General features: G+C 43.8%; 1 protein-coding gene across 3 annotated transcripts in view; it reads left to right on the forward strand.

Annotated features, from left to right (window-relative positions):
- Window positions 1-26,811, forward strand: part of EDEM3 (ER degradation enhancing alpha-mannosidase like protein 3) — a 74,655-nt gene that overhangs the window by 27,059 nt on the left and 20,785 nt on the right. For all 3 annotated transcript variants that reach the window (XR_013624309.1, XM_068124504.2, XM_068124507.2), the window contains exons 3-13: window positions 2,558-2,658; window positions 4,605-4,644; window positions 4,875-4,987; window positions 8,979-9,132; window positions 9,281-9,415; window positions 13,051-13,156; window positions 13,257-13,354; window positions 13,446-13,571; window positions 17,902-17,985; window positions 19,870-19,953; window positions 20,382-20,506. Coding sequence is in view for 2 of the 3 variants with exons in the window: in XM_068124504.2 (XP_067980605.2) it covers window positions 2,558-2,658; window positions 4,605-4,644; window positions 4,875-4,987; window positions 8,979-9,132; window positions 9,281-9,415; window positions 13,051-13,156; window positions 13,257-13,354; window positions 13,446-13,571; window positions 17,902-17,985; window positions 19,870-19,953; window positions 20,382-20,506 (1,166 nt within the window). In the remaining variant the exon portion in view is untranslated. The remainder of the gene's footprint in view (window positions 1-2,557; window positions 2,659-4,604; window positions 4,645-4,874; window positions 4,988-8,978; window positions 9,133-9,280; window positions 9,416-13,050; window positions 13,157-13,256; window positions 13,355-13,445; window positions 13,572-17,901; window positions 17,986-19,869; window positions 19,954-20,381; window positions 20,507-26,811) is intronic.

Genomic DNA, 26,811 nt, shown 5'->3' on the forward strand with positions numbered 1-26,811 from the left:
AATGTTTCATGATATTTGTTATATTATATCACCTTTATCTATCAATATTGTTGAAATGAAGATCAAATAGCTGTATGTTGAAATATGTTGAAAAAGTCAAAACTTTACATGGGGTGTACTTACTTTTTCACGTGACTGTATATGTGACAATGAGCTGCCTCGACAACCAATCCTGGTCATTTCTAATGTGGTTACAAACGCATATGCTTACATAAATTAAGATATAACTAGTGAGGAATTAACCTCCAAGTCTTTTTTTTGTAATAATATATACATACAATGTCGATTTGAGGGTAAGAGGTAGGGGGGTGGGGGGGGGGGGGGAGCAGGGTGGGGACAGTGGGGTCAGTTGTCCAACTGCCTCGATTGCTGCCACAGGTGCTCCCAAAAATTAAGGAACAACCCAGTTTTGAAGAAAAAAAACATGCCCACTGCCTGTGTGCATATATATTACATCATGGTTATATAGCTCAGATTCCAATTACACTGGACCGTAGGCTGACACCGAAGGCTTGAAGCCTAAGGACTGAAGCCTGAGGCATATACGAGCTATGGCCTTCACAAGGTCCATGAGGCCAATCGGCTCCAACCTTTCGATATTTGATGATCCTTTTTACAGTCGCACTCACTTTAGTTGTTTTACACTCAACGGAAATCTTATCTGTAGGCCTAGCGATTGGGAATATTGGAGCTCCAAAGTCGTCTTTGGCTTCATAAGCACCAAAATAGTGGCTGTATGATTTTTCAGGTTGCAATTGTGAGTCGAGTCAGGCCAGCTATTCCAACCAATGGATGGAAAGAAGCATTACCCATGGAAGGACGGATGAACAAGTGTATTATTATAGTGGTTAGCAGGGACCCATGGAAATTCCACGTAATGTAAAATTTGACGTCAAAACCTTGACTTCCCCCCTCCCCCATCCTCTCTCTCTCTCCTTCCCCACAATCCCTCCTCCTCATCCCCCTCCCTCCTCTTCCACCTCTCCCTCCTCGTTTCCTCTCTCTGTCCTCCTCTTCCTTCTCCCTCCTCCTCTTCCCTCTCACTCCTCCTTTCCCTCCCCCCACCCCCCACTGCCAGGAATAGGTTTTAAAGGGACCTATATAGTGTTTCAAAAGCTTTCAAAGTAGTTATGGCATAACTCTCCTCTATCTCCTGTCCCTTTCTCTCTCCTTCCCCATCCCTCAATGACCCCTCTCCTTTCTCTCCTTTTCTACCCCCTCGTTTCCCCGCACCCAGGAAGAGCTTTCAAAGGGGTCTTATATAGTATGCACTATGCATGCATCACATTGTTAGAGGTCCCTCAAGGTTTTTAGAGGTCCCTTGAGGTGTTCCACATGAAATCAAAAGAAATCCATGGGAAAATAGACAACGAAAACCCAAGGGGACAGGTCTGGACCCCTCTCCCTACGCCCGGGAAAAGCTTTCAAAAGGGTCCTTTAAAACAGTATGCATGCATCGCCCAAAACAGCAGCAGGACCCTTTTAATTTTTTCCCAGATTAAAGAAAATGTTAATTTTCCCCCAGATTTCTCCCAATTTTATTCAGAACGTTTGAGGGATCTCTAAAAATGCAAACATGCCGAATAAACCTTATGAATAAGCAATCACCCAAGGGGACAGGTGCAAAAGCCACTCATCTATTTAGTTATTTAAAACGGTTTTTTTTCTAAAACGTCTAATTTTGTCCGATTTTCTTGGGATTTATTTTAGTCGAGTCTTAAATAAACGATGTCAGCGACTGTGAAAAATGATAGCACAAAAAATGATGATATAAGAATAAATTGTAGGGTGGGATAACCCCAAAGGGTTTAGCTTTGTGAGGCCTTAAAACACGTGAAATTTTAAAACATTGATAAAATCAAAACCCGAGACCCTACAAACACACCCTTGATCTTATTCTTCTCAGGAAACACTGGTCTCTCCCACATGTCCAAACGTACACTCACTCATGTAACCACAGCACTGATGCAGGCAACTTACAGTGGTTCATGCCTACCAGAGGCCTGTGAGACCTGAGAACTAGCACAGAGAAAAACAAAAAATGGCAGCGATTTGACTTTGATTCCTCACCCAGACAGACAGAGGGACAGACTGGCAGGAATATACAAGTAGATATAGATTGTTATTATTATTATTACACGGGAATTGATTGAAATGCCTGAAATTTTTATAACCAAAATATGGATATATGATGTTTTCTTTGAGATGATGTTCACAAAAAATGATTTCCTGGTCTTGATGTATTTATTTATCCCATTACATTTGCTGATTAATTTATACACCACCTTTCAGTCTTAAAATTTCCCCAGGCATTGATTGTTTGGGGCTGTAATGTTTGCTGAAAATGTTTGCAGCATTGTGAGCACCTGTTAATCAACACCTTTAATTAGACTCGCAGCCGAAGATTGTTTTAAATGCATTGATGAACATACGGGTGTCGAAGGGGTGGGAGTGTGAGTGGGGAAGAAAGTCTACGCCTGAAATTCGAACTCATTTTCAGCATCTATTTGCATTTGTCAATTGTGTTATCGCATTTCTTTTTCCCTGCACATCACAGACACATGCATTCCCAGCTGATGAACTCATGCCATTAAGCTGCCGAGGACGTGAGCGAGGAAAAGAGCCCAGTCGTGGAGACATTGATGATGCCTTGGGCAGGTGAGTTGTGTATTGAAGTGTTTTTGAGACATATATTTAAATTTTTTTGTTCTATTTCATAGATTTATTTTTCAGAAAACAACTGAGATGATGAAATTAAAATATGAATGTATTGATCTTGTTGGGCTTGGAGGATGGTCTCGGGGTATATACACTTGTCTGTGAGCCGTATAGCCTGGGTTCGAATCTCGACCCAGCTACAAACTGTTATACCCGTGTCTCACAAGCAGGATGAGTCATCAATGTGTGTCCAGTCCCTCAGATTGACAGAAAAGTGGGCATCTCATCTGCCAGCATTAGTTGGTGGATGTTAAGGATCCCATATTGTCCTTCGTGGAAAGTATGTGAGCTCTCGCCGGCACCTTGGCCAAATTCCAAATTCCTGCCCTAATCTATAGGGGGTGTTGCATCAGCAGCACAGCCAAGCCCCCCCTTAGCCAATGATGCTGCTCACAACTGTGTGCTTGCATACAAAAGAAGACTATTGTTATTGATAAACGTTTGATTGAGATTTTATCAATGTAATCACTCCCAATTGTTCCGACAGGCTCGCTTTTTTGATTCGTGATTTATACGATTTGTGTAGGAACTTCTTCCTGCTTTAAAGGGCAATTGTGGTTTAAAGCTGTTTTCAGTACAATGGTTCCACCATACATTGTAGGGGATGCAACTGTAATGTCATTGTTTTGTTTCAGTTTGCTGATATAGCTATCAAGCCTCTCCTCAGTGAAAGACACATGAAATACCGCTTGGAGTTTGCAAAAAAGCACCTAAAGGACTCTCAGACTGTGAGAAACAAGATGCTGTGGTCTGATGAAACCAAGATTGAACTGTTTGGCTTCCGTCTGGCCACTCTGCCATAAAGCCCAGATCGGTGGAGTGTTGCAATGATGGTTGTCCTTCTGGAAGTTTCTCCCATCTCCACACAGGATCTCTGGAGCTCAGTCAGAGTGACCATCGGGTTCTTGGTCACCTCTCTTACCAAGGCCTTTCTCCCCCGATTGCTCAGTTTGGCCGGGCGGCCAGCTCTAGGAAGAGTCCTGGTTGTTCCAAACTTCTTCCATTTAAGAATTATGGAGGCCACTGTGCTCTTGGGAACCTTCAATGCAGCAGAATTTTTTTTGTAGGCTTTCCCAGATCTGTGGCTCGACACAATCCTGTCTCTGAGCTCTGCAGGCAGTTCCTTCGACCCCATGGGTTAGTTTTTGCTCTGATATCCATTGTCAGCTGTGAGACCTTATATAGACAGGTGTGTGCCTTTCCAAATCATGTCCAATCAATTGAATTGACCACAGGTGGACTCCAATCAAGGTGTAGAAACATCTCAAAGATGATCAAGAGAAATGGGAGGCACCTGAGCTAAATTTCAAGTGTCATAGCAAAGGGTCTGAATACTTTTGCAAAACTTTAATAAATTTGCAAAACTTTCTAAAATCCTGTTTTCTCTTTGTCATTATGGGGTGTTGAGTGTAGATTGATGAGGGAAAAAATGAATTTAAACGATTTCAGCATAAGGCTGCAACATAACAAAATGTGAAAAAAGTGAAGGGGTCTGAATACTTTCTGAATGCACTGTATATACCCTGTTTACCCATTAAACCAAGGATTTTGGGCTGTCTAATTACAAATACTGATGAGATAACTGTCTCGGGACCCTACGTGTTTGGATGTGCGTTCCTCTGGGGGCAGGGTGAGGAAGGTGGTAATGGGAGACTGGGGGTGGGGTGTGGGACCAGGTGGTGGGGGGTTGGGGGAGAGGGGATGTGATTTGCAGAACCGTGAGAGTATTTTGGTCCAAACAGTGTGTGTGTGTGTGTGTGTGTGTGTGTGTGTGTGTGTGTGTGTGTGTGTGTGTGTGTGTGTGTGTGTGTGTGTGTGTGTGTGTGTGTGTGTGTGTTTGTGTGTGTTTTTCCTTTTTGTTTTTCACACATGTTTTTCTTTTTCAGATTTTCTCTTACCCTAGTGGACACCTTGGATACTCTTGTGGTATGTTTTTTTCATGTAGTTTTGTTAATTTTTGTTCGATAAACTAATAGGTTGAATTAATATTATTAGGTCACTTTATGATTGGTCTCATGATAAATATGATTGCAAACCGTTATCTAAAACCCACACAGGAATTTGGTTGTTGTACGAGCTTGCATCATTGTCCCGTGTTAGCGTTTCCCTACTGTCTATGTGTCCACATAAAGAACATCTACGTTTTCTCGACGCAGGTGCTGAACAAGCTTGATGAGTTTGAAGATGCTGTGAAACGTGTTATTCAGTACGTCAGGTTCGATCACGACGTTGTCGTCTCGGTATTTGAAACAAACATCCGCGTGCTCGGGTGAGTCATTAATTTGTTTTTCAGTGCAATACTGATGTTTTTCAAATTGCTCAGTCTGAGGAGAGTTCTGAAACATTTTTATTATTTGACATTTATTAACGCTATGTATAATATTGTCACATGAACAGCAACCTCACAATAACCGCATTCGAAGCGGTTGCCGACAACAATGGAGGCTAGATAGACTGGACGGATTTATGGAAAAAGGCCATGAATAAGCTTCGAGGTGCATTTTTGGGTAAAAGTTGGGAACCTCACTTTTTAACATAATTAGGGTATGCTGAATTCGATTAACCTGGTTCCCAAGCCGAATTTTGAGGTTTTGACCTTCTAATTTGCATAAAGAAAATGGCCGCCAAATTGCCGTTTTTTTGACACATTCTTGGGACAAACATTTATATATCATGTATATACAGCACCATCTATGAAGAACAAGATAAGTTATTAACACACACGATGACACAGAATGGACTCCTGAGAATGAAGCCAGTTATTAATCATGAAAATCAACGACACAGCAAAAACGAACCAAAAACGAAAAACATTGCCTCAAAAAGAGAACCATGACAATTACAACGACATGTGGGCAGGGTACAGCCCGAAGTGGAGATCGGTTTCTGAGGTTTGGGACATGGAATGTAGGGACAATGACAGGGAGATCAGGAGAAGTGGTGGAAGTATTGGTCAGAAGAAGAGTGGACATATGTTGTGTGCAAGAGTCGAGATGGAAGGGAAGTGGTGTGAGAATGGTGAAGGGTAGGCAGGGACAGAAATACAAGTTTGTGTGGCAAGGGTGCCCGGAGGGCGTGAATGGTGTTGGTGTCCTGTTTTCTGAGGAGTTTGTAGACAGTGTGGTGAGTGTGACTAGAGTGAGTGATAGGTTGATGATGGTGAAAATGATGATTGGAAAGCTCTTGGTGAACGTCATCTCGGGATATGCTCCGCAGGTTGGCGGAGCGATGAAGAAAAGGACAAGTTCTGGTGTGCGATAGAGAAGCTGATGGAAAATGTGAAAGATGAGGAAGTTGTTGTGGTAGGAGGAGACCTAAATGGACATGTGGGAAGGAGTATGGATGGTTTTGAGGGAGTTCATGGGGGTTACGGATATGGTGTGAGAAATGGAGAAGGTGAAAGGATTTTGGAGTTTGCTGATGGAGCTGATTTGTTGATTTGTAATACTCAGTTCCAGAAAGGGGATAATAAGCTTGTTGCATACACGTCAGGTGGATCGACGACAACCGTTGACTACCTGATGGTGCGTAGGCGAGATAGGGGGCACCTCCGGGACACAAAGGTGTTCCCGGGGGAGGAGGCTGTTTCACAGCACCACTTGGTTGTCTGCGACATAAGGGTGAAAGGTGCGAGGAGAGCTCGGCGGGTGAAGTACCAACCGAGAATGAAGGTGTGGAGGTTGAAAGAGGTGACAGTAAGGGAGGCATTAAAAGAGAGGCTGAGTAGGGTAGAGGATGATGTGGTTGAGCTTGAACGTCGTTGGATGTCAATTAAAGATAGTCTGTTGGGAGCCGTTGGTGAGGTATGTGGATGGACAAAAGGACCACCGAGGCACTCGGAAACATGGTGGTGGGATGATGAAGTTGGAAAGAGGATTGACGAGAAGAGGAAGAAGTTCAAGGAGTGGCAGAAGGCGAAGGGTACGGGAGCAGAAAAAGCAGAGCATGAAAGTTAAAAGGCAGCCAAGAAGGCTGCAAAGAAAGAGGTAGCAAAGGCGCAGGAGGCATGTAGGAAAATGTTCGGAGAACGCTTGGATTCGGAAGAGGGTCAGAGAGAGGTATTCAGGATTGCAAAGCAGATAGCGAAAGAGAGGTGTGATGTGATGGGGGTGAGTTGCTTGAAGGATGAAGTGGGACAAATCGTTGTGGACCTAGATGGAATTAAAGGAAGATGGAAAAGATATATGGAAATGCTGTTGAATACAGAGAATGAATGGGATGGCAACATAGAGAGTAACCCAGTTTTAGGACCGGCAGAGAAGATAACTGAGAAGGAAGTTGAGGAAGCGATAAAAGCAATGAAGAGTAGAAAAGCGGGAGGGCCGACGGGAGTTGTGGGAGATATGTTGAAGGCTGCAGGAAGTTGGGGTGTGAAGAGAATGACAGAGATCTGTAATCTGGTGGTGAAAGAAGGCCACATTCCAGTGGATTGGGAACTGAGTACCCTCGTCCCTCTATACAAGGGGAAAGGTGACCCTCTGGAGTGTGGCTCGTACCGAGCGATAAAGTTATTGGAGCATGGAATGAAGGTATTGGAAAGGGTATTGGAGAGGAGGATAAGGAAGAAGGTGAAGATCGACGAAATGCAGTTTGGATTTATGCCAGGAAGAGGAACGACAGATGCGCTCTTTATTGTGAGGCAGTTGCAGAAGTACATGGAGAAGAGGAAGAAGTTGTTTCTTGGGCTTGTTGATCTGGAGAAAGCATTCGATAGGGTTCCACGTGAAGTATTTACATGGGCATTGAGGAAGTTAGAAGTGGAGGAATGGTTGATCAGAGTAGTGATGGCAATGTACAAAAGAGCGCGCACAGCTGTAAGGACGAAGGATGGGAACAGTGGTGAGTTTGAGGTGAAGGCGGGAGTGCATCAGGGGTCGGTACCAAGTTCACTACTATTTGTAGCTGTGATGGAGGTGCTGGCTCAGAACGTAAAGGAGGGTTTACCGTGGGAGTTGTTGTATGCAGATGATCTGGTGTTGATTGCGGAAAGTATGGATGGACTGAAGGAAAAGATGAACAAGTGGAAGGAATGTATGGAGACAAAAAGTCTGAAGGTGAATATAGGAAAGATGAAGGTGATGGCAAGTGGTAAAGCATGTGGTGAGGTGGAAAGAACTGGGAAGTGGCCGTGTGCTGTGTGCAGGAAGGGTGTCGGAGTGAACTCCATTCAATGTACAATGTGCGCTGAGTGGGTTCATCAAAAATGTAGTGGTCTGAGAGGGTCATTAACGAGTGTGGCAGCTGCATTCAAATGTAAGGTGTGCACAGAGGGAGCTGCAGATGGAGGAAATGTTGAGTTGGATCTTGGACACGGCATGAAGCTGGAAGGTGTGAAAACATTTTGCTACCTCGGAGACGTGCTGAATGGAGAAGGTGGATCAGACTCGGCAACGCTTGCGAGAGTGAGATCTGCATGGAAGAAGTTTCGGGAACTGAGTGGCATGCTGACGAGGAGGGGAGTGTCGTTGAAGCTGAAGGGAAAGGTGTATGCTGCATGTGTGAGAAGTGTTATGATTTATTGGAGCGAGACATGGGTCATGAATGTAGAGCAGCAACGAAGGCTGGAAAGGGTGGAAATGCGAATGGTTCGGTGGATGTGTGGAGTATCGTTGAGAGAGAAGAAGACAAATGATGAATTGCGAAAGATAATGGGAATAGAGCCTGTGATTGATGCTGTGAAGAGGAACAGGTTGAGATGGTTTGGTCATGTGTTGAGGAAGGATGAAAGTGACTGGTTGAGAAGAGTGATGGAAATGAATGCAGAAGGAAGTAGAGGCTGGGGAAGACCGAGAAAGTCTTGGCTAAAGATGGTGGAAGAAGAAATGCGGGCAAGGGGGTTAACAAAGAGAGATGCAGAAAATAGGGCAAAATGGAGAAGATTGTCATGGGGACCATGTCATGGGGATTGTCAAGGCTAACCCCTGCTCTAGCAGGGAAAATGGCCTTAAAATGCATTTTGTATATACTCATATGGAATCCTGGTATTCGTATGAGAATGCTCACAGGCCAACCTGTTTCCTCGTTTAGCAATTGCTAGCACCAACCAGGCATGTTCTAGTTTCTATTTGGAGCATTTGCTTTCAGTTTGTAACCATGAAGTTTGTTGGAATTTTGAAAGAAAAAAATTTCTGCTCTAGAAGGCATGCATGAGAATTGTTCTAGGCGAGACATTTGTCACATGTGGGTTGAAGCTTGTAAATGCCATTTGCATGTTTGTAGAATTAAATTGTACATTATCTCATTATCACCCACCCATTCAGTGGGCTGCTTTCAGGTCATGTATTCGCAGTGATGCTGAAAGAACGGGGCGAGAAATTGCAGTGGTATGATGATGAGCTGTTGATCATGGCCAAGGATGCAGGCTATCGATTGTTGCCAGCCTTCAACACGACGAGTGGGCTTCCATATCCACGGGTATTCTCAGCAGGGCATACCATACGTTACCAGAATATGAAATACCACAGTGTATATCTTTGGGGTGTCTTAATTGATGCCAGGTGTATCATGGTTTAATTGTTGAATTATCATATTTTATGAAATTGTGTCACCACCTATTGTGCAGGTCAACCTGAAACATGGCCTGATACAACCAGTGGCGCGTACGGGCACAGAGGTAGATACCTGCACTGCTTGTGCCGGTACTATGATTCTCGAGTTTGCAGCTCTCAGTCGGTTAACTGCTGACCCAATTTTTGAGGTATGAGATTTGGAGAAGGGGAACTTAAATTGTGTAAAAGTGGGAGATGAAAGATTAGGGTGTGGTATCCCACTTGCTTTGTCTTGTATGATGGGGTGGGCTTGAGGAGGGTTAGTAAGGGTATAAAGCATGGATGAGGACTGACCTGAAGTGGTGAACAGGACATCTCAAAAAAGTTGTGGATACATTTGGACGAAACTTGGTGTGGAGAGCTTGAGTGTTTGACAAGGAAGAATTGATTCAATTTTCATGAAGATTTCAATCCGGATGCAGATCAGAGAATTTTAAAATGATTTTTCACCATTAAGTGATAGGGCCAAAAATATATATAGCATGATGTCTCAAAAAGTTTTGGCCGGATTCGGACGGAACCTGGATAGGTTGGGTGTGTCACAAGGAAGAATAATTTAAATTTTGGTGAAGATCTGCATCCCGATACGAGAAATTTTTTTTATTTTTTTTATTTTTTTTTTATTAATGATTCTTCACCATTGAGTGATAAGACCAAAAATGATAGATAGCACGATATCTCAAAAAGTTGTGGATGAATTATAACAAAACTATGTGGATGAGTTGGTTAGGTGACAAGAACAAGCCATTTCGATTTTGGTTCAGGTCATGATCCAGATCAGGTGTATCAGTGGGATGCAAAACGTAAACTGTTCAGCCAGGTGGAGGTATGCTCTCTACTGAGTGCCAGTCTAGTGTGGTTATTGTGTCTCCAACAGGCTAACGGACCTGTGCCTCAATCTACTGTAATCTATATACCCCAGAGAGGATAATAGCATGACCCTTCCCGCTATTCCCATAGGGAGTGGGTGGGTGTACTGATTGTGTAAAATGAGTATATGTGTACGTTCTTTGGAGATTGCATGAGTGAGGAATCAATAAAAAAGTGGGCTGATCGTGTGAAACGAAATAAAGTCATTGCCTGTCGTGATGGATATATCGGCCTGCACCAGGTAACAGGAGATTTGGTGCGGTGGGTTAACTGTGAGATGGTTCGGTTTGATAGCGTTATGCGTTTTCTCGTTCCCTCTTCCCATTCTTACCATACACTTCACCAACATTCTTATTTCCTTGATCTCCACTTGGTGTGCAAGAGAAGTAGCTGAAGTAACCATAGTAGCGGCAGAAGCAAGGATGAAAAGAGCGTGTGGTGCATTGCTTGCTTGAAGCTCTGGAGGAAAGCAAGAGTGAGGCAGAATTGTCTTTGAAAGGTGATTCCATCAATAGCAGTGAGTAATAAGATAGAGCTCAAGTGTGCAGTCAGCCTGGATTTTGGAATTTTAACCAGGAGGGGTTTGCTAGAAAATCACATGCATCCTGGAGTGACTGGGGAGGGTCAAATGACTGAGAGCATAGGGATAAATATCAGCAGGGTGAGGAAAAACAGAGACCACCAATGAGCCTGCAATGTGAGAGCAACAGACCCTATCCTTCGACCTCATCGTGGAAGATTCCAATATTTTTCAGAGCTTTAAATTTCCAAATAATCCAGGAGAGACAGCTGTGATGTGGGGGCACCAGCCACGAGTGGAGAGCCATATTCAATTGAGCTAAGGACAAAGGCCCAGTTGCATAAAGCATCATTGCGGAAAGATTTGAGGATTTACTTAAGTATTTCCTTAAATTCTCCATTAAGGACATCCTTAAGTTGAGGATGGCTGCATATACAAATATTTCTTAAAATTTTCCTTAAAGCCTTCCTTATATCCCCCCCATCCTTGAACATGAACCTTTGAGTTTCCAAATGGCGCCCTTCATTGGAATTGTTCACAAAGTGGACAATTATCGCAGCATGGTGCCAGAGGCTGATATAAGTTCATTGCATCTCCAAGCTGCCACATTTCCAAGCTGGCCTCTATAGTCAGTCGCCGACTGGGCATCCTCCATCGTGTGAAGTGCTTCCTTGGCACTACTGAGCTACTCACTATTTTCAAAGCTTTTATCCGCAGCTTGATGGGGCACTGCTCTCCCCTCTCCCCTCTGGCCTGTTGCTTCTGCCTCATACCTAGCTCGGCTTCACGTTGTAGAAACCAATGCTTTTAGAATCATTGGTATCTCTCGCAATGAAGCCGATTCTGAGTGCCTTTCACTCTCTTACCACAGGCATGTTGGCGCCTTTTTATCTTCTACCGACTCCTCTCCAACTTTGCACTCCTGCTCTGTCTGTGCTCTGTCCCCAAAATGTTCCTGCAGGATGCACAAGGTCTGCCATCAACCTCTCTTCTGGTGAAATTGCCAAAATCAAGACTCTCTGCTCACCTTCACTCTTTCATTCCTCTTTTTCCCCATCTCTGGAACAAACTCCCTCCTCCCTCCAGGTCTTCAAAACAGCTGTTCACCACCATCTCATATCTTTGACATCCAAAACCTTGATCTTATCTACCCTTGCTAATCCACCCCAAACCCACCTTCTGATTCACTGTTTTCTTTCCTGAAAGCCCCTATAGTGTCCATTTTGTTTTCCGGTGTACCCCGCCTCAGCTCTGTATCTTCCACAGAGCTCCTGATGTCCTTGTTACCTCTGCCACCAAAGGTGGATGGAGGTTATGTTTTCACCCCTGTCTGTCTGTTTGTCTGTCTGTCCGTTTGTGAACAAAATATCTCAAACGGATTCGGACGAAATTTGGCAGAGGTGTAGCATATGTGACAAGGACGAAATGATTAGATTTTGGTGAAGATTCGGATCCGGCTACTAGAATTTTTAAAGTGATTCTTCACCATTGGGAGATGGGGCCAAAAACGATACATAGCAGGATATCTCAAAAAGTTGTGGATGGAGTTGGACGAAAGTTGTTGGACCGGTTGTGTGTGTGTGAGACGAGAAAGAATGGATTCAATTTTGGTGAAGATCCGGATCCGGATCCAACGAGTAAAATTTTTAAAATGATTCTTCACCATTGAGTTATATGGCCAACCAGATGGAGGTATACTCTCTACTGAGTGCTGTTCTAGTTCCTTACTGTTGTTGTGCTTCCCTCTTCCGTCTCTCTTCCCCTCTTGTCTCCCGCTCCCTTTATTTTATGTTCTTTGTGTTAGCTCTTATACGAGCCTCTACTACGTACACAAAAACTTAAGGAATATTCAAATATGCAACCATTCTCAATGTAGGGATGTCCTTAAGGGGACATTGAAGGATGTACTCAAATGTTTCCTTAAGGATGCTTTATACAACCGGATAATAAAATGGTGAATGAGAATCGAATGAATTTTGCACAAGAATCACTTTATTCCTCCTTCATCTGGAAGCGTGTGTTCCCCATGAAACATATAACAAGTGTGTATGCAACATATAACAAGTGTCATTTAAAATTATGTGTTCATTACGTGCTCTTGCTTTCGGACAAGGCATCCTATCTCTAATCTGATTGGTTGCCTGGCATAGCAACGACTCCTAAGAATTTCCTCAACCTTAAGGAAGTCGTTGGCTGAGGATTTCCTAAGGGTTGTTTATGCAACAGCCCTTAAGGAAATCCCTGGCTATGCCTTAACGTAAATCACAGTGTACCTTAAGGGAAATCTTTCTTTGCCAAAGGCCTTGTAGATTGTGAGTAACTTTGATTTCCCAAAGAAAGATATATGAGTTAACATGAATATATTAGTTAATGTGTGTTGTTTGTCTTCCTCAGGGTTATGCTCGCCGTGCCTTGGATTTCATTTGGGAACACAGACAGCGTGGCAGCAACCTTGTAGGGACTGTCATAAACATCCACACAGGAGACTGGGTTCGGCGTGGTGAGTCTATTTTGACTTCTCTTGTTTTGATCAATGTAATTGTATGATATTTGAAACAAGTTTGATATTGTAATAATTTGCTTTAAAATCATCTTTACAGACAGTGGTGTTGGTGCTGGAATTGACTCTTACTATGAATACCTCTTCAAGGCGTACATCCTTCTTGGAGATGATATATTTCTGGAGCGATTTAACATTGTATGTTTTGCACTTATTATTCTCGTCATAAATGTGTTCACATGATGCACGATGGTGCACGTGCTGAAGGTGTATGCCTGTTTGCCGACAGCACTATAAGGCTATAATGACGTACGTAAGCCAGCCCCCTCTGCTGCTGGATGTGCATATGCACAAGCCGACCATCACTGCAAAGGCCTGGATGGATTCGCTGCTTGCTTTCTTTCCTGGTCTCCAGGTGTGAGCACACAACACAGAATTATGTCATGCCATTTCACAGTTCTCTTCATGCTTTGTGGGACATTTTACTTCATTAATAAGAGAATATTGCTTGGTATTACACTGTCATCACACAATCGACCCCTGAAAACACTCGCTAAGTGTAATTGTTTTATTTAATAAGTGATATCTCAGAAAAGCAAAAAGTGTTGCATGTTCTCTCTCCCAAATACATTTAGATGTGTTTTATGTTTGTGAAACTCTAAAATGACAATTGAGAAATTTGATGTACGTGTCGGCATTTTGCAATAAATGCACAGATAGATGCAAATTGTCAAATGTCGCATGCACGAGTACGCCGTGCTGCTGTTGTTCGTATATTTTTTAAGCTAAAGCTCTTCGATCTAAGGGACGTATAAATCTGCACGGAATGTTATCAGTGGGTCTTAAAGTAAAAAAAAAAAAAAAAGAAGTTTTTTGAAGGAAGTTCAAAGCATTTACAAAGAATGGTTAGGTTTATAGGAGGAAGAAGGAGGGGTGGGGGTCAGTTGTTAGATTTAACCTAAAAAGGATGGCTTTTTCAGAGGCGTCAGGAAGGGCATCCGGCCATAAAAACATTGCCTCAAACAGGGAACCATGATTGTCATGGGGCCCGCAAGGCTAACCCCCGCTCTAGCGGGGAAAATGGCCTTAAAACGATCATTCATTCATTCAAAAGACTGGTGGGGTCATGATGGCTTCCCTCTTAGATCTCAGCTATATAATGTTTGATCGTTACCAAATTTGGAATGCTCATGGTGCTCGATATAATCTACAAGAATATGTTGTTAATTTTGGTAAAATTATTGTATTTTTATAATTACATCTTTCTTCTTACAATTACAATGTAATTACAATTACAATTGTGTCTTTCTTCGACACTCCTGGATTTTCCTCGACATTCCTGGATTTTCCTCGACATTCCTGGATTTTTCCTCGACATATGTGGTGTAATCTGTAGTGGTTGTGAAGAAATCGCGAAATTAATGGAGGGGTGCCATGATGCCCCGCTTACCCTACCCCTAGTTATTTTAGGGTTAAGGAATAGTGTATGTGGTTGTGTAGTTCAGGATTTGTTTTGGCCTATAAAAAGTACATGTGGTGAGGGTGAAGTTGTCTGATGTCGCCCAGATGGGTGAAAGGGTTGGGCCATGCTAGTATAGTCCGATTAAGGATGTGCTGTCATGTGCTCCCCATGTGTGGAACTGGGACAGGGGTTTGGTCTTATTCAGATCACACCTTCCTTTGTGAGGCTGGCGAAACGCCACAAATTCCAGCCACTGACATGGGGAGATTGCTACGCCTCTTCAGCCATCAATCAGACTAGTGTCAATGCAGGCAAAGGCCAACATTGCCACGGAATCTTATCCGGATCCGATTCTGGGTCTTCACCAAATTGGAATCATTTTGTCATTGTCACACACCCACCAAATTCCGTCCGAATCCATCCATAACCTTTGAGATATCCTGTTCACAGACAGACAAACAAACAAACAGACAGACAGACAGGGATGAAAATGCAACATCAAAAAACTAGAACAACACTCTTCGACATCGCCATGTTGACCGGTATGCCCCCACCCACATTACTACGTCATTATACATATTAGTATCAAGTTTGGTCAAAATCCCATCACTCGATCACAGGTTGTTAGGGTTAGTTTTTTTTTACGTTTTGGCTCCTCTGCCCTTTGATTTCATGACCCCATAATCAAATCCGTTTATCTCTGCATCATTATACATAAAAATTTTAAAAAAAAAACCTTTAGAGGCCATTTTTCCCCGCAAGCGGGGGTTGGCCTTTTTCGGGAACCGTGGTTGTTGTTGTTTTTCGGTCCCCTTTTTGAAGCAATGTTTTACGGCCGGATGGCCTTCCTGAGGCCAACCCTTTTTGCCGCCTTTAACGACAAACAGGGAATTACCAGTGAACTGGTCCTCAATTAGCCGACCTCGGAAGGATGACAGGCTGAGTCAACCCCCCTGGCGTTAATTCAGCGATCGCCCGGGTTTCAAACCCAGGATCCTAGGATCCTAAGCTGACACCCTAGCCACTAGCCCAACACCAGGGTTCAACACCATCATTATACATACTTGTACCAATTTTGATGTAGTTTCCTTCAGCCGTTCTTAAGTTGTCAGGTAACGAAAACTATTACATTATCTGACCTTTGACCTGTTGATGCCGAAATCTATTCAGTTCATCATTGCCTCATAATATATACCTATAATTCCAAATTTGGTCAAAATCCCATCACTGGTTCACGAGTTAGCTCAGTAACAGAAGTAATCCAATGGGACCTCCGACATTTGACCTTTAACCTCTTGTCCCCAAAATCGAATCACTTCATCTTTGCATCGTTGTACTCGTACATACTTGTACCAAGTTTGACTTAGATCGCTTTAGTCGTTCTTAAGTTATCATGAACGGACGGACGGCTCAACAGCCAGACGGACAACCTGAAAATGTAATGCCTCCGGCGACTTCTTGGCAGAGGCATACGACCTGTTGTGTTTATACCAATGTACATCTACCATGAAATAGAGATGAGCTTCCATTGTCAAGAGCATACATGGACATTGTAATCAAGATTAATTTAATTTTAAGTGTCACGTCTCATGGATCAAGTTCCACCTTTTTTTTCTCACCTGACGTTTATAATTATATTTTAATTTCATCATTTGCCATGTTTGTGTCTCCCTGATGGAAAAATACACCACCCAGGGTGCCATGGAGCTTTTTAGGTGTGGAGGCTTGAGGAAAATTATTTTTTTCCAATGCAAATGCAAGATAAATGCTTCTTTCTGCATTGAAAACTTGAAACGGAATTTTTTTTTTTTTAAACTGCAAAGGCACTTTTTAAATGAACAAGTACAAAAGGTTTTAATTAAAACAAAAGCCGCGTCGATTTTACACAATGCCTAGATGCAGCTGTGCCTATAACGTCGATGTTATAGGCACAGGACATTCCTATTGATTTGATTACTTGATGTTATTTTTGTGCAAAGTGAAAATATATCTCGGCAATTTCCCTTGTGTGGCGACGAATTTTTAATATATCTCGGCATTTTCCCGTCTGTTATTTCAGGCGGTGTATGACTGACCATGCCGCGATTTAAAAAATATATATCTCGGCAATTTCCCGTGTGTGGCGACACGTGAACGAAGCTATGCTCCTCTCTCCACATTATTGTGACGACGTATAAATTAAATATTTCATCGTGACGATTGTCATCAAATGGACGAATTTTTAATATATCTCGGCATTTTCCCATCTGTTATTTCAGGCGGTGTATGACTGACCATGCCGCGATTTACAAAAATATATATCTCGGCAATTTCCCGTATGTGGCGACACGTGAACGAAGCTATGCTCCTCTCTCCACATTATTGTGACGACGTATAAATTAAATATTTCATCGTGATGATTGTCATCAAATGGACGAATTTTTAATATATCTCGGCATTTTCCCATCTGTTATTTCGGGCGGTGTATGACTGAGCATGCCGCGATTTAAACAAAATATATATATCTCGGCATTTTCCCGTCTGTTATTTTGGGCGGTGTATGACTGACCATGCCGCGATTTAAAAAAACAAAAAAACTCAATGGACTTGAAGTTACAGGCCTTTGAGAATTCATTTCGTTCTATAAAGGGCAACTTTCTTCGGATATTCTTCCCGTTTTTTTTCAACCGAGTCTAAAATTATGTTAGCGACTGTGAAAAATGAAATGATATATCGAATTTGATTTGAAATAAAACTGTGTGAGAGAGGAAGACACCACGGGCCTACAAAACAGGCCTCAAAGCTATGCGAGTTAATAAAATGGTGGATATTTGTTTATATGAAGCCTCTCCCACAATGGGTGGAGCTATGGTTCCCAGAATGGGTGGAGCTTTGAGGTTTTGTCTTCTCTGCAAGAACAAGAAGAAGAACAAGAAGAATAACAACAACAACAACAGCAGAGGGCACTCTATGACCAGCGTCTTGCGACGCGGCTAAAAATCATTGGCATACCGTACATTGTCTTCATAAGATAGATCATGCATGCCGCATGGGCTCGCACATTCTTCTTCATCCTTATGTTCACTCCACTTGTCTTTGTACTACATTTTCAGATTACATGGATGGGATTTAAGCATTAACAGGAAAACACATGGCAAATTTGGTTTGATAACATACCCATATGTAACTTTGACCATCACCTCTGGATGGGCTGCATTATGTCGCTGTTGTTTGAGGGACACTGTTTGTGCATTGCTGGGTAATATTCACTGGTTGTTTTCTGTGGTTCTTTCTATTCTCAAAGGTTCTTAAAGGAGACATCCAGCCTGCCATCCAGACCCATGAGATGCTTTATCAAATCACAAGGCGACACAACTTCCTGCCCGAGGTGTTTTATTGTTACTTTTTGGTTCAACAAACATTCATTCTGGAACCAATCTATTGATTTCACAAAACTAGAACTGTAATTGGAGAATTTCCATTTTCATCCCGTCATGGCCTACATTACATAGAAGTTGTGGCCAGGCAATTGCCTAAATAGCTGTAATTTTTTGGGGAAATTGATGACTTGCTTTTTCAGCCACACAAATGGCTACCTATTTATGATGTAAGCAAATATGATCTTAATCCCCTCAGCTCCCATTCCACACCTTCCATATACTGTACTTCACACTATCCCATTCCCGGCGTCAGGAAGGGCATCCGGCCATTAAAAAACATTGCCTCAAAAAGGGAACCATGATTGTCATGGGCCCGCAAGGCTAACCCCCACTCTAGTGGGGAAAATGGCCTTAAAACGATCCATTCATTCATTCACACTATCCCTTTCCCAACCGACATTCCTATCTCTCCCTTCCCTCCTCAAACCCCTCTCCCTTTTCTGCCCCAATCCTTCCACACGCCACGAACCTCGCCGAACACCGCCCTTCTCATCCTTCCTTCATCCTCATTTTCTTAATTTTTATTTTCCTAATTAATCTTTCACAAGCTCTGGCATGTCTGCAAAACATGGATGATTCCCTAAGAGTTCACTTTGTTGCCTATAGCTGGTTTAACGGATACATCTTTAGAACAAGCATGAGGAGGAATTTTATTTGATATTTACGTAATCGCTTGTGATTTCTCGATAACTTTCAGTGACGCATTATAAGTGTCATTTTAAGCTCACCTGGAATGTAGTGCTTCAGTCTGTAAACACTTTCAGCTTCTCTGAAAGTGCTGATAGGATTGTGACCAAACTTATCCAAAATGATATTTGGTATGTTGCAACCTAAGTTTGTTCACGGTATAAAAAAAAAATCCGGGTCTAAGGGGGTTTACCAGATGGGGTCCAGATTTGATCCCTTGCTTCCCCCCTCCTCCCCAAATAGGTATTTGCTCTTTCTTCTGAAACTACACTCACAATTTCGATGATGCTTGACTACAACCATCATCACCCATGATGTACCAAAGTTTGTTCATGGCATCAAGAAAATCTGGATTTAAGGAGGTGTACGGTTGGGGAGAGGGGGGAGGAGGGGGGTCAAAGTGGGTTCAGGTTTTACCCCTCCCACCCCCCCCCCAAAAAAAAAATTGGTATTTGCTCCCTTCTCCAAGACTACACCCACAATTTTGATGAAACCTGATGTTGGATGATTGTGTATACCTGAGTGGATGATTGTGTATACCTTCATCACCTGTGATCTATCAAAGTTTGTTCACGGCATTAGAAAAATCGTGGTCTGAGGGAGTCTATGGGGGGGGGGGGGGGGCGGGAGGGTGTTGAACCCCAAAATAGGTTTTTTGTTTTTAATCTTATGATTACGTTAGTGTTCTACATGCTGCACTTGCTCCTAGCATCCATTGAAATTGGTTTAAAGTACCATGATACTGTTTGAAATACCTTTATTTGGTGTAGTATCCTGCTTCATTGTACCAGTTGCGCTCTCTGGGGTCGTGCCCCTATTTTTGTGTATTACGTGACGTTTGGATGCAAATGTTTGTGTTGTTCAAAAAGGATCACCATGTTCTGTGACCCCAACACTGAGGGCAGTCTCTGCCATTGGCCCATTAGGTGCCTTTGGATGCTGAAGTTGGGTGGGAATGGGGAATGTGAGGTGGGGTGAGGCAGGAGTTCAAGGGGGGGGGGGGGGGGGGGCGCTTCTGTGGCTGTGACTTATCTCGAGGGAAAATAAATAAAGCTCAACTAGTATTTTTAAGCACAGATGGCAGGTTCTAAACTTGTTAATTATGTGTGGCTTCACTGGACACTTATGATACCATTGTCTTCCAGGCATTCACCACAGACTTCCGCGTGCATTGGGCTCAGCACCCTCTGAGGCCTGAGTTTGCTGAAAGTACCTACTTCCTGTATAAGGTATTTTATTTACACGTTATTAATTTATCACCTCTCCTCCACATTCATTTCCCATTAGAACATGTTTAAATTTTTTTACAGTGTCAGATCATTATCTATAAGATTTGGTTTGATGTGATAATTGTAGTCTTGAAGTCGATGATCCTCGACAAAGCAGTTACCATAAACACAAATGGCCACAGGTGTTGGTGTTTGACCGCCTGGCGAAAGTTAAAATACAGCTTTTGTTGCTACGTGCATCATTTGTTGCTACGTAAAACAGCTTGCTCTTTACAGACTCTGTATTACGTACACTCTCTCCCATGTGAGTGGATGATTGTGTATACCTGTGTGCTAATCATTTTGCTGACGGAATTGGAATAGGGTTACCTGTTATTGTTTAATCTTTTTTCATTTTTCCGATTGTGGTGGGTTGTTGGTTGTTACAGGCAACAGGGGATCTCTACTACCTGGAAGTGGGAAAATCTATTGTCACCAATCTAAACAAGCATGCCCGTGTACCTTGTGGCTTTGCCGCAGTCAAGGATGTGCGCACAGGCAGTCACGAGGACAGGTAAGTGATGTTGCTGTTCTTTGTCTTCCTCATATTGTGTTCACAAATGTGGGTGTTGTGTTAAAATGGATTTGCTGTAAGTGATGTGAAGTCTGATTCGATTTTTACGAGATAGGCCATGGGAGCCAATCATTATGGTACAAATATGATGTTCTATGTCAGTAAGTGCATCCCTCTCCTTCACCATTGTCTGTCTTGCTATTCTTGCTACTTTGTCATGGGGGGATGTAGAGAGAGTAGGTATGCAGCAGTGCAAGCCAACATAGCTTTAGTCCTTTCAAGCATAGTACAGTAAGTAATCCACCACAGTTGTCACCATCGTCAATCAAGCCCTATATAGCGGCACGTTTGATAAGCTGGCAGCTGTATCCTTGAACCTGCACATCGACAATATAGGATCCTCGTCACTTAAAAGATGATTATAAACCCAATCCCTGTTCAGCAACGTCCTTGATGACGTAGCAGTCCTACTCAGGGTAACATTGTGCACTCCAATCGAGAGGTTGGCAGAATAGTCTAGACTAGAGGTGTGCACCCTCACTTCTGAGCTCTTTATCCTGGGATTGAATCTCGACCCCGCTATAAACTGTCATACTGGTGTTTTGCATGCAGGGCAAGGCATCAGTTTGTGTGCCGTCCCTCAGATGGATGGTCTGCTGGGAGTCCCATCTGCCAACATTAGTTTATAGAGGTTAAAGGTACCAAAGTGTCCTTTGTGACGAGTAGGCGAGCTATTGCTGGCATGCAGAACCGATCACAAGTAGCTGCTATAAGCTACAGGTGGCACTGCATCCCCAGCAAAACTCCCTCCTCCCCCAGCCAATGCTACTACCCACAACAATGTATTGTATATGGAAGAAGTAGATTCCAATCAATAGAAGAGATGAGGAAACACAGAGCTGGACGCCACATCAAGCATCCAATCTCGACTATCATGGGGAATCGCCCGAGTCTTGATACTTCAGGGGAGTTTGGTGTAAGACTCTCATCAACATAACAATTCTGAGACCGAATGGTCATCATCACCTCTCATGGCTACATTCAATGTTATTATGTAACCCGCGGTCTCTCAACAGCAAGGTTGATGAATTAAGCCTTAACATGAACCATAACAGTATTTACTCTGCAGCTATCACCGAAAGTTGTTTTTCTCCTGATCAGCATGTGAACTTATTAACTATTCCAAGCTTCGATTTGTTTTCTTGCCCAAGGATGGAGCGAAGAGGAGGCGTTGCTATCTACACGAAGCTTCACCTCCAAGCTATAGATCTCGAAGTAATTTGGCTGAGGGTCCGACCTCCTCGTCTGCCACGACCGATAGCGAGCGTAGTCATCACTGCTGTCTATTACTCCCACCCCCTCCACCCATCCAAAAATTCCATTAGCAGATGAGCTGTTGGATCATCTTAGCTCGACGGTAGTTCAGATCCTCACTCTTCAGCCGGATACCGGAATCACCATTCTTGGCGATTTCAATCGACTTTAACGCTTCACTTTACTTTCAGACTCAATGGTGCAGATATTGAACGAGCCCACTCGCAACGATACTACTGTGGACAAGATTGTAATGAATCTTGCCAAAAATTATCATCCGATTTAGATTATTTCACCCTTGGGACTCAGCGACCATCAATGTGTTATCGTAAGACCGAGAGCCTGCCTTCCGCATAGGAACGTTGTTTGAAAACGAGTTGTCCTATGAAAGAAAGCGATGCACGGGAATTTGGAGCATGGTTGAGCAATCATGATCGGTCTGAGGTCAAGTCTACCGAGAACGTGAACAAGTGCAACATGTTTTACCACATGCTTCATCAGGCGATCGACACATACTTTCCACATCGATGTGTTCACCAGCATCAGCAAGATAAAGCATGGATAACGTTGTTCATACTATCGTAGAGAATCCCTGGTGTTGGGCTAGCGGCTAGGGTGCCGGCTTAGGATCCTAGGATCCTGGGTTCGAATCTCGGTCGATCGCCGAATTAATGCCAGGGGGGTTGACTCAGCCTGTCATCCTTCCGAGGTCGGCTAATTGAGTACCAGTTCACTGGTAATTTCCTGTTTGTCGTTGAAGGCGGCAAAAAGGGTTGGCGTCAGGAAGGGCATCCGGCCGTAAAACATTGCTTCAAAAAGGGGACCAAAAAACAACAACTACCACGGTCCCCGAAAAGGCCAACCCCCGCTTTGCGGGGAAAAATGGCCTCTAAACGGTGTTTTTTTTTATACTATCGTACAAACTCGTCGGCATTCCTTCCACCTTGGTGGAAAATACACACGATGGAGATATTACCGCAAAAGGTCATACGCGAATTGAAAGCAGCAAAGCGGAATTACTACACGTTCAAGGTAAAACGTTGAATAATAAAAAAATCTTTATTGTCCCATATTCAGGGAAATTATTCGTTTTGAACGTTTGAACCCAGCAGCATGGTATCGCAAGATTCATGTAATGACAGTTGGCAGCAGAAACTATCATCGCAACATTGCAGTTGAGAATATCGAGCAATCAGATCACCAAGTTATTGCTGATGCAATATGTCTTGTTTGTTTGTTTGTTTTTGTATACAAGATCAAGGCTCATGTAAGAGCTAATATTAAACACAAAAAACATAAATGGACACATAAAACATATAATAAAGGGAGTGGGAGACAAGATGGGGAGAGAGATAGAAGCACACAAGCACAACAACAGTAGAGAACAGAGACATCGGGAGATCTGTGGAAGGGAGAGGGTGTGAGGGGAGGGAGGGGGATACAATAAACAACAACAACATGCATTTTAAGGCCATTTTCCCTGCAAGAGCAGGGGTTAGCCTTGCGGACCCCACGACAATCTTCTCCATTTTGCCCTATTTTCTGCATCTCCCCTTGTTAACCCCCCTTGCCCGCATTTCTTCTTCCACCATCTTTAGCCAAGTCTTTCTCGGTCTTCCCCGTCCTCTACTTCCTTCTACATTCATTTCCATCACTCTTCTCAACCAGTCACTTTCATCCTTCCTCAACACATGACCAAACCATCTCAAACTGTTTCTCTTCACAGCATCCATCACAGGCTCTATTCCCATCATCTTTCACAATTCATCAGTTGTCTTCCTCTCAACGATACTCCACACCTCCACCGAACCATTCGCATTTCCACCCTTTCCAGCCTTCGTTGCTGCTCTACGTTCATTACCCATGTCTCGCTCCCATAAATCATAACACTTCTCACACATACAGCATACACCTTTCCCTTCAGCTTCAACGACACTCCCCTTCATCAGCTCACACTCAGCGCACACTTCATCAGCACGCCAATCAGTTCCCGAAACTTCTTCCATGCACATCTCACTCGAGCAACCTTTGCCGAGTCTGATCCACCTTCTCCATTCAGCATGTCTCCGAGGTAGCAAAATGTTTTCACACCTTCCAGCTTCACGCCGTCTCCAAGATCCAACTCAACATTTCCTCCATCTGCAGCTCCCTCTGTGCACACCTTACATTTGAATGTAGCTGCCACACTGGATAATGCCCCTCTCAGACCACTACATTTTTGATTAACCCACTCAGCGCACATTGTACATTGAATGGAGTTCACTCCGACACCCTTCCTGCACACAGCACACGGCCACTTCCCAGTTCTTTCCACCTCACCACATGCTTTACCACTTGCCATCACCTTCGTCTTTCCGATATTCACCTTCAGACCTTTTGTCTCCATACATTCCTTCCACTTGTTCATCTTTTCCTTCAGTCCATCCATACTTTCCGCAATCAACACCAGATCATCTGCATACAACAACTCCCACGGTAAACCCTCCTTTACGTTCTGAGCCAGCACCTCTATCACAGCTACAAATAGTAGTGGACTTGGTACCGACCCCTGATGCACTCCCACCTTCACCTCAAACTAACCATTGTTCCCGTCCTTCGTCCTTACAGCTGTGCGCGCTCTTTTGTACATTGCCATCACTACTCTCATCAACCATTCCTCCACTCCTAACTTCCTCAATGCCCATGTCACTACTTCGCATGCAACCCTATCAAATGCTTTCTCCAGATCAACAAACCCAAGAAACAACTTCTTCCTCTTCTCCATGTACTTCTCCTGCAACTGACTTACAATAAAAAGCGCATCTGTCGTTCCTCTTCCTGGCATAAATCCAAACTGCATTTCGTCGATCCTCACTTTCTTCCTTATCCTCCTCTCCAACACCCTTTCCAATACCTTCATTCCATGCTCCAATAACTTTATCGCTCGATATGAGCCACAGTCCAGAGGGTCACCTTTCCCCTTGTATAGAGGGACGAGGGTACTCAGTTCCCAATCCACTGGAATGCGGCCTTCTTTCACCACCAGATTACAGATCTCTGTCATTCTCTTCACACCCCAAATTCCCGCTGCCTTCAACATATCTCCCACAACTCCGGTCGGCCCTCCCGCTTTTCTACTCTTCATTGCTTTTATCGCTTCCTCAACTTCCTTCTCAGTTATCTTCTCTGCCGGTCCTAAAACTGGGTTACTCTCTCTGTTGCCATCCCATTCATTCTCTGCATTCAACAGCATTTCCATATATCTCTTCCATCTTCCTTTAATTCCATCAGGGTCCACAACGATTTGTCCCACTTCATCCTTCAAGCAACTCACCCCCATCACATCACACCTCTCTTTCGCTATCTGCTTTGCAATCCTGAATACCGCTCTCTGACACTCTTCCGAATCCAAGCGTTCTCCGAACATTTTCCTACATGCCTCCTGCACCTTTGCTACCTCTTTCTTTGCAGCCTTCTTGGCTGCCTTATAACTTTCATGCTCTGCTTTTTCTGCCCCCGCACCCTTCGCCTTCTGCCACTCCTTGAACTTCTTCCTCTTCTCATCAATCCTCTTTCCAACTTCATCATCCCACCACCATGTTTCCGAGTGCCTCGGTGGTCCTTTTGTCCATCCACATACCTCACCAACGGCTCCCAACAGACTATCTTTCATTGACATCCAACCACTTTCAAGCTCAACGACATCATCCTCTACCCTACTCAGCCTCTCTTTTAATGCCTCCCTTACTGTCACCTCTTTCAACCTCCACACCTTCATTCTCGGTTGGTACTTCAACCGCCGAGCTCTCCTCGCACCTTTCACCCTTATGTCGCAGACAACCAAGTGGTGCTGGGAAACAGCCTCCTCCCGCGCGATCACCTTTGTGTCCCGGAGGTGCCCCCTATCTCGCCTACGCACCAGCAGGTAGTCAACGGTTGTCGTCGACCCACCGGACGTGTTTGTAACAAGCTTATTATCCTCTCTCGGGAAATGAGTATTACAAATCAACAAATCAGCTCCATCAGCAAACTTCAAAATCCTTTCACCTTCTCCATTTCTCACACCATATCCGTAACCCCCATGAACTCCCTCAAAACCGTCCATACTCCTTCCCACATGTCCATTTAGGTCTCCTCCTACCACAACAACTTCCTCATCTTTCACGTTTTCCATCAGCTTCTCTATTGCACACCAGAACTTGTCCTTCTCTTCATCGCTCCGACCAACCTGCGGAGCATATCCTGAGCTGACGTTCACCAAGAGCTTTCCAATCATCATTTTCACCATCATCAACCTATCACTCACTCTCGTCACACTCACCACACTGTCGACAAACTCCTCAGAAAACAGGACACCAACGCCATGCACGCCCTCCGGGCACCCTTGCCACACAAGCTTGTATTTCTGTCCCTGCCTGCCCTTCACCATTCTCACACCACTTCCCTTCCATCTCGTCTCTTGCACACAACATGTGTCCACTCTTCTTCTGACCAATACTTCCACCACTTCTCCTGATCTACCTGTCATTGTCCCTATATTCCATGTGGGGAATTACATTCCATTCCCTACATTGCATTCCCTACACTACTAGGTATTTCAGGAATGAAGTCGGAGATTGAAAGAAGTGGATTTGGAGTGTATTAACGGGGGTAGAAAAGATCAAGGTGTTGGATGGGGGAAGATGAGAGATGGTGGTGAACAGCTGTTTTAACACCTGGAGGGAGGAGTGGGATTGAAGAGAGTGTGGGAGTTTGTTCCAGAGGTGGGGAAAAAAGAGGAATGAAAGAGTGAAGGTGAGCAGAGAGTCTTGATTTTGGCAGTTTCACCAGAAGAGGGTTGCTGGCTGATCTTATGCATCCTGAAGGAATATTTGGGGACAGAGCACAGACAGAGCTGGGGGAGCTAGGCTGGAGAGGAGTCGGTAGAAGACAGAAAGACCACCTACCTGCCTGCGGTGAGTGAGTGAAAGGCCTTCAGAATCAGCTTCATCGCGGGAGATTCCAATGATTCT

This window comes from Myxine glutinosa, chromosome 8, assembly GCF_964187855.1.
Source record: "Myxine glutinosa chromosome 8, kmMyxGlut1.1, whole genome shotgun sequence".
In the NCBI taxonomy this organism is placed as follows: Eukaryota; Metazoa; Chordata; class Myxini; order Myxiniformes; family Myxinidae; genus Myxine; species Myxine glutinosa.